This window comes from Olea europaea, unplaced genomic scaffold, assembly GCF_002742605.1.
Source record: "Olea europaea var. sylvestris unplaced genomic scaffold, O_europaea_v1 scaffold1726, whole genome shotgun sequence".
NCBI classification, from domain to species: Eukaryota; Viridiplantae; Streptophyta; class Magnoliopsida; order Lamiales; family Oleaceae; genus Olea; species Olea europaea.
This window is the reverse complement of record NW_019234961.1, coordinates 246,655-255,489: the sequence shown is the minus strand read 5'-3', so window position 1 is coordinate 255,489 and position 8,835 is coordinate 246,655. Positions and strand designations below refer to the sequence as shown.

The 8,835-nt window shown below is 28.6% G+C and overlaps 1 protein-coding gene across 1 annotated transcript; it reads right to left on the bottom strand.

Moving 5' to 3' along the window:
- Positions 1–1,065: 1,065 nt before the first annotated feature.
- LOC111377810 (transcription factor bHLH162-like) lies at positions 1,066–2,727 on the bottom strand. The gene is made up of 3 exons (XM_023000937.1): positions 2,409–2,727; positions 1,680–2,024; positions 1,066–1,322 (listed from the first exon to the last, which is right to left on the bottom strand). The coding sequence occupies exons 1-3, from the start codon at positions 2,559–2,561 to the stop codon at positions 1,134–1,136; spliced, it is 687 nt and encodes a 228-aa protein (XP_022856705.1). The 5' UTR covers positions 2,562–2,727; the 3' UTR covers positions 1,066–1,133.
- Positions 2,728–8,835: the final 6,108 nt, after the last annotated feature.

Below are 8,835 nucleotides of genomic sequence, written 5' to 3'. Positions count from 1 at the left end.
GTCTATTTTCAGGTTAGGCGGTAAGAGTCGGAGAAGGGTAATCTTTCAACATAATGGAGGCAGTCAATCAATATAGATTGATTCGAAATCTGAGTCAAATCTAATATAGTACCTATTTGAGTTTTATTCGACTTCGACGATTTGAAAGGGTATTTTCGACATGCTTTAGGCGTGAAATAAGTCTTAAAAACTCATGCTATAAATTCAACATGTTTACATGTTACAGGGAGCTTTTTGGGAAGTAAAAGATAGATACACACAAGAACACATTTAGGGTTTGAATAAAATCGCAGAAGAAGAGAAGCCAAGGGCGATGAATTCAAGTTCACGCTAGAAGACTACAGTTTTCATTTCTTCTTTTTTCTAATATCTCGGTCATGTCATTCTACACTTTTATATATATGTTGGAATTCAAAAATCCGTAACTATTTTTCTAATACTGTGTTATCACCCGTCACAATGTAAATAAAGATATCGAAGATAATGTACATGTATCATGATTAAACTTTTACTTGTACTCTGATTTCAAAATATTTAATTACATATTCTATACGTGTTTTAAATAACCTTTCCAAAACACATACATTGTATTTTTATTTTTATTTTTTATTTTTGTTTTTACCTTTACATTAAACAGCATGATTAAAGTTAATATGAAACAATAACAATGCTTATGGAAATGATGTTGCATTAATACAGAATATATAAGAATAAATATATAAAATATTTAAAATTATAGTTATTAAGGAAACTATTGGGGTGTGATATGTTCCTTGACTCTTCCCCATTCCTAATTCTCAGGCAAGATATTTTAGCACATGTATCTCTATTAAAAGAATATCACAATTATATTTATCTCACATTTTATAAAATCTATCTTTGCAGAGTCTATGTCTGTTACAAGAGAAATGAAGCATTTAAAATGCATCATCCTTCTCAATCAAGTGAAAATGGCTAGAGAGAAGAAAAATGGAAAGACGCTTTATATTCTTGAAATTAGAAAAAACCAACAGAAACTTGATGTATATTATCAAATTACGCATAAAATGAAAGAAACATAAAGCATCTTAAAACATTGATGATGTCTGATACAATCTCAATATATTATATGATCAGTTTAATTTTAAAACCCCTTAACAATAGACGAAACTGCTATAAGCATTTGTCACTTCTGCAGCATTGAATCCCCAAATATCAGTTTGGATTTCATAATCCCATAAATCATAATTTGATTCTACTTCACTGCATGCGTATCCACGAATCAAATCATTTATCCTTCTTTTCATTGTTGTAGCTCCAAATCCCATACTTGATTTCAAAATCTGAAATATATGTCAAAAATGAAATTAGAGACAATGCTAGTCGAACATCATATTTAAATAAAAAGAAGTGTAATTTCTCTAAGAACATAAATTGTTTAGAAGACATGGTTTAATGTCGTATGGGAGTGGACAAGATCCTGAATTCAAGTTTTGTTGTCATTAATTTAAGAAAATTGTGAACTTGTGAGGATTTTTACAAAATGAAATCTGATTTGCATGGAAAAGTGTGTGCTATGTACTACTTCTCCAAGAGCTTAAAACTTTTGGAGGAAGTAATTTAACACTATTAGAGAGAGAAGTAGAGACAGAAGGGATGAAATTGAAGTTCTAAAATGGGTAAAATTAACTTATAATGACCTTGTCATGGACGATTTGGAAGGAGGAATTTCCATGCACAGAAAAAGTTGCATTGACAACTTCAATACTATCTTCATGAAGCAAGTGAAGTATGTTATAAAACATTGAAAAATGATCGAGCCCAGTAACTAAAATGACATCCATATTTGGTCCCATGTCTTGAACTTCTACTAAAGGTGGTGGAGACTGTGTGTTGGCTTGAATTTCATTTGTAATGATGCAAGAATTTGATATTTTCCTTGGTAACAAGGATACCCTCGTCTCCTTCATCTTCTCCAGCTTCATCTTTAAACTTTCGATATACGTCACTACTTCGTCTATTTGATCAGGTAATGGCATTGCTTGCTGCATTTAAACGTACATAAAAAATCAATATCTTTACATATATAATACTAAATCGCCGTTTAGTGAAACTTAAAATTAAAATTTTAATTTAAGTCAAAATCAATAATCAATTTTAATCATACACTTCATAAAATTCACAACTTTTTAGATACACATTTCATTAACTATTATCAAAATCTACTAAAGATCCAATTTTAACCTACCAAACATGACCTAAACATGATATTGATAGTTGAACACTTGAACAGTTACGAGATTCGTTGTAAAACAAAGCAGGAAGCACAATCCTAGCATCCCAGATTTGTTTATTTCTGTATAGGGTAGTGCGCGTGTGTGTGTGTGTGTGTGTGTGAGAGAGAGAGAGAGAGAGAGAGAGAGAGAGACCTTGAGGCCATGATTTGGAAGGAGACCGAAGAGGTTAGAGTAGAGAATCTTCATCCGATTTCTTCTGTTCTTCTCAGAAATTTTTCTTTCAATTCTTGGAGCTCGAGTTGAAGAAGAACATAATCTGAACTTAACCTTTTCCATTTCCATCATTTACACACTGAAATCAATCACACCACTAGCATGGATTATTTACGTATAAAATCTTTGATGACATTCTTGATCTGTTTTGGTATTTATATACGTACGAGAATACGAAATTTTATTATTATTTTTTTTTTGGCGGGTAATCATAAATCAATATTTCAGGTGTATTAGCCGATTAGTTGGAATAACCATTTATATGATTGTTTGTTCACACAGAGAGTTATGACTTCTATGTTTACACGCAAGTACGAATATAGATCATGAGCACATAGCAGTTAGAACTAAGTCCTAAAAGTTTAAATAATGAATAAAGATTTATTTTTTGATAACAATATCCCTAAGTTGTATGTCCTTCATGTGAGCTCGCCTAACAACTTGATATGACTCCAAAGTAATACTCAATGACGACATGATTATTTATTACCATGACATAACCTCATATTGAACAAACCTTGTTGTCAAAATTTTAATATAAAAAAAAAATATTTCAATGTGATTCTTATTATACAACTGTTAAAGATTGTACATGTTGGAGTCATATCTAATAATTAGGAAGATGGGCGAAGCTAGAACTCGAATTCAGTGACGGTGAAAGTTAATTATGGATTAAAATAGAAAACGAAGACGGCAGTATAATATTGTTAAAAGTTTATGTCCTCCCAAATCTTGTCCCTGTTCGGCAGGAATTAAAACTTAGATTTTGATCTTAATCAAAGTCAATAATTAGTTCTAAATACATACTTCATGGGATACTTAATTTTTCAACCACACATTTCATCAACTTTTATCAAAATTTACTAAAATAATTTAGGGAATTTGATAAGTGCTGAGGTATTTTTGAAAGAATATTGAGCCGTCAAATTTCACAAAATGTTTATAGCAGGAAAAGCAGTGTCTCTTCAATAGCTTTAGCAAGGAAGAATTAAGTCCATATTTGACTCCTATAAAATAAAATAATTTATCGTTCATGCTCATTTTCAATCACATATTTGTATAAGAAAATATTTTGCGCATAAATTCAAAAATTTTCCTCACTTTTTTATCACATATTTTCAAAAAATTATTATTTAAAACATCATTTTTATAAATGAACATTAAAACAGGGACTCATTGTAATGACAGAAACAAGTGTATTTGTTGTACATTTAAAAAAAAAAAAAAAAAAATTTTTTATCAGTCTCCATCGAGAAGATTTCACAAAATGTATAAGAAAAGTAATGGATCATCTTCTCTTTTTCCTTCATAGAACACTAATATATCATAGAGAGAATACCAATCGTATTTCATAAAATTAAAAAAAGTAATATAAGTGTAAAATTAATTTTAAAATCTCCATTTAACTTTTCTTAATTCCAAAAAAAATAATAAAAATAATAAATAAATTGTTGAATAATAAATCTAAGTAAATCACGCAAGTAAATCTTTGTTCAATGTCAAAAACACGTCTCATCTTAAGTATTTAGGTACCTATCCAAGTTTGGAAAGAAACAATTAGTTTTATAAAGTTGAACATGAGTGCGAAAGATTTAAACAATTTCTATTTTTTTTATTAAGTACAGCTTTTTAAAATTATGGTATTTTAACGGGAATAAAGTCATTTGTACAATATTTGTAGATCAATATGCTGCTTTTGGAAGGTTGAGAACTAACTAATTACAACTGATCAAGTAAGAAATTTAGAACAAATAAAAAATTTTCTGAATTACACATTCAACAACTCATTTATGAGTTGCGGGATTTAATTGGGGTTAGGTCTGAGGATAAGATTATTACACATTTACACTACTAGAAAACGTACCAACTGTAAAAGATTATATCAGCAACCAAATATATGAAGATAAGATTATTACACGTTCCAATTTAATCAATTATAAATGATGGGATGTTAAATTTAAATGGATATTTCATTTAGTATCATCAATAGTAAGGAATTATCAGAGGCCAAAGCCGTTACTAAAAAAAAAAAAAAATCAGAAATAAAAAAAAAAATTTCATGTAAAATAATCGTAGGGGAATTCAAACCACACAAAAGTTTGAATTTGATAGCCTAAAATTTATTGTCCAAGAAATTATTGTCCATTGCTTTAAAAAAGCCAGTAAATATGTCACTCATTTTCTACGCTGGATAGTGGTTCTCCAATATTGAATCCATTTCTAGATATCAACTATTGTACCACCAACAGGTTTCTATTAAGGAAAAAAATCTCTCATTATTCCCAACTTCCTGGCATTTTATTTTTAGAATGCCAACTACGATCTCTAATAAGTGCATTAATATCCTTATTCAAGCTTTAAAAGATTGACATTTCGTTGTTCTTTTGATAAATTATAGCCTAATCTTGTATATATTTCGTTTATTAAGAAAAACTTAATAATTGGATGTGAATTTAAAATAAAGGAGTGAAAAAAATGCGAAGTCCAAAGTTCGAGGACCAAATTGTAAATATTCAATAATTAACTTAAACCACAAAATGATAATTGAGGGTTGTAAAGAAAAGTCAAAAAGGAATGAAATATGATTAAAATATTTTTATAAAAATCAATTTTCATTTGCGCAAGTTATACTCCAGATATTTAGCCGTAAATTAAGATTCATTTTTGTCATAGTAAATGTTCAAATTGGAAGAGTAGATCATAAAGTTATAGCCATTTGAGTCATCTTTTCAAAACACTTTGAATTGCTTCAATCGGTTATCGGAAGATAGAGTTATGACAAAAGTACTGACATTTGTATAAAGATAAAAATATGCTCCTGCGAAGATAATTTTTCTAATTGGATTGAAGCTCTTTTGGAAACCAATTTGGATGTGATTTTCTACAAAATTTTGACTCCTATAAATAATGAACAACAGAATATATTAGGGAAATCTCTCATACACCTTTTATAAACCATTATTCATCAATTAAAGAGAAGAAAATTCATTGATTTGTAACGAAATTAAATGCAATTTCAAGATTTTATCAAATTGAAGATTCAACCCTTGATTTTTGGGTAAATAAGAGAATGCACAATTAGATAATCAGTCAAAAATGGTGGCTGAAATGTGCTTCTAACGGTCCATTTTTTTCATTTTTAGGAGCTAAAAACGCTCTCCAAACAGAGTTATAGATAGAAATTGATAATAAATAAGGAGATAATATTTGTGGATATCTCGAAATATATGAATAAAATTTGACTTCAATGTTTATAAATAATTTATAATTTAATATGAACCAAACATAGGCTTATTCGTTTATCTTATCACAAATCTATCTTCGATGAGGTCAATAGAGGCTCCCACACGTTGGTAGGATCCATTAATGTGTTAAGGAATAAATTTCACAACGAATAAAGAGAGATATATTAACTTTTAAAGAGTTTATATCACTTCTCTAAACAAGTTTGACTTTATAAAATGGAATCTCGTATCCGAATATGGTATTAAAGTCCATTAAATTCATATAAGTAACTTGATCCGATTAGGACTCAAATATACAAATGAATTTCAATATTAATATTCTCAAATAAGTCATCATCTTGTGGAGCATGGTAAACAATAAGTCTCATATCGAATAAAGATGGTATATTAAACAATATCTAATTTTTTGAGTTATATTTCTTAACAAAGTTGAGATTTCCAAATGAACCACAAGTGTTAATATAACAAAGTTTTTAAGTGCATTTTGAGTCCATAAATGTGTTGAATTGAGCATTCTATTATGTAAATATTTTTCGAAGAAGCTTTCCTTGTGACAATTTCTAAATACCACTCTTTGTATCTTTTTCATCTTTATACTGAAAGTACGTAATTTGCAGTTGTACATAACTTTCACATCAGAAGTAGATATTTTGAATTAGAGGCACAATCAACATGCAAAATAGTCGTGAGAAATTTTACATCCGGAAAAAGTCATACCCCTATAAATTTAATTCGAAAATTTACATGGAATATGACTTTCCGGATGCAAAATTTCGAAAATATTTGACATCATACCCTATATAAATTTTTTTCTAATAAAATGATGTAAATTATATTAAGAAATTTACTCCGCAAAAATAATAAACATTAATGATATAATTGAAATTTTTTTAAAGAAAAGATGAGTTAGACGCTTTTTTAAGATACATGTTTGATGCAATTTTAATAATTTTCGATATTCATTTAGACCATTTGACATGTCTATGACGTAGTTCTCAAAACGAGCTTCGAAATGACATAGATGATTTGTGGATTTAACCAGCGTACGATTATCGTAGAATTTTTAAAGTTAGCATGCATTTGAAAAACTAGTTTGGAATAGCCTATTTTAATAAGTCGTAATATTCGTTACGATTAGCCGTTTCGCACACCATTAATAACGTGGAAAATTAAGTCGTGAGCATTTCAAAATGGTATTAAAAATATAATACTTCAACTTCATTTAATATCTAGTAATGATATCGAAAATTGAGATAAAAACATAGAAAATTTAATTGTGTTAATAAAAAATGTCCAAAAGTTGTGAGGTCACATGACCTCATATGAGCACTTGTGTCTGACAGTGTCTCACGCTAAGAGTTGTTCTTAACTTATGTAAAATGTCGGTGGTATGACACATCAAGCCATTAATTAATAAATTTAATTCAAATCTTGAAATCCATCATAAATTTATTCATGAATGAATTGATGTGACATATTACAATAATTAGAATAAATCAAGCACGGTGTTTAGTCTATAATTTCTTGGCAGTTAATGATTAACGAGAAACATCAATAGTATATTTTATTTGTCTTAACTTGTTGAATGAATAGATATAACAGAACACTGGACCTTTTTTTCCCTTATTTTCGCAAACAAACCATGAGGCATCCATGGATATGGCCTACTATATCTCTGTAGTTTTGTATAAGTAGCCACTTCAATGTTTTAATTAGTTATTATTTTCAATCTGATTAGTTAATCAGAACTCCTATTTTAATAATCAACTTTTAGTGTGGAACAAGAAATCCATATTTTATAAAAATCATTTTTTCTCAAATTTATTTTCAACACTCCACATTCTTCCAATAAAATAATTTTATAATCGAACTTATAACTTTTCCCTATTTTTTAGTTACATTTTAAAAAAAAATTACTTTTCAAAAAATCTATTATCAAAAAATCTGAATTGAAGATGCTTTAAATAATGAATTGATGTTAAACGTGTATAGTTTAAGTAGTATAATTACATTAATAAGTTACCACAAGTGAGAGCGAGTTATGATTTTTTTGAATTGACCAGTTGTTGTGGTTGATTTATTAATATCAAGAATATATAAAGCACAGTTTAGGAGTGGTTGAGCCTAACTTCTAGGAAAGTAAGTTGAAAAAGAATCGTAAAATAAAATAGGTACTAAATTTTGTGTGCTTGAGTCATGCTCTATTTCATCATGCACCTAGTTAGATACTTGGTAGGCTTGTTATCACTATCCAAACTATCTTCTGATGATCCCCATCATCAGACAATATTCCAAATTTAGATATTGCATCAGATCATCTATTTCGCTATTGATATATCCAAAAACATTCTTCGCACAATCTTATTTCGGATAACATGGCACCGCCTCTATCCTGAACTCCATATCAAGGGATGTTTATTGTTGAAGTAATATGTTGCATTGCGGCTCAAATTTTTGACACTTTTCGTTTAGATTGAATAATTTTTTTAAACAAATTTAAATGTATGATTAAGTTGGTGATAATTGTAAATATTATATTTATTTTGGTCATCAAGAGTGGGCTTATAGGAGTTGGTGATAAGTTGGTAAAATGATGTAGAATAAATTGTTGAATGAATTAAAGAAGAATCGGACATGAAAGGTAATAGTGTAGAGAGAGCATCCAAACTCTGGTTCGTGGCCATAATACCATTCCTAAAAGAGAACGACGAGACGAGTAGAAGTCACCTTTATATTATGACAAATGATGTATTTCTGCCATTCAAGTTCATTTAGGGGACTGGAAAACTGCTTTTAAATTTTTAGTGTTATCTATCATTTAATTTATTTTGGATTTTTTTTTTCAATTCTAGTTTGTTTAAACTTGATTTTCATTAATTTTAGTCATCTTAAACTAAGTTTTCATATAAAACTTTATAAATAAAGGGTTATTCATTATTTTGATCATCTTTTCATTAATAAAATTCGTAAATTTATTCTCTTCATAATTTGATGGATTTCAAATTTCATGTTATTAAGATTTTCACTTGGATTTTTTTTGTTTCGCACTGCATCATACAATATCCAATTCTTTTCTTTATATAGATTTTAAATTTGATGAT

What these genes read in the sequence shown, in the direction of transcription:
- LOC111377810 (XM_023000937.1), bottom strand. Translation starts at nt 2,561, where the DNA reads ATGATGGAAATGGAAAAGGTTAAGTTCAGATTATGTTCTTCTTCAACT. An exon ending in TTCCAAATCATGGCCTCAAG is followed by an intron (nt 2,025 to 2,408) that starts GTCTCTCTCTCT and finishes GTTTAAATGCAG; the next exon opens with CAAGCAATGCCATTACCTGA. An exon ending in TCCAAATCGTCCATGACAAG is followed by an intron (nt 1,323 to 1,679) that starts GTCATTATAAGT and finishes CATATATTTCAG; the next exon opens with ATTTTGAAATCAAGTATGGG.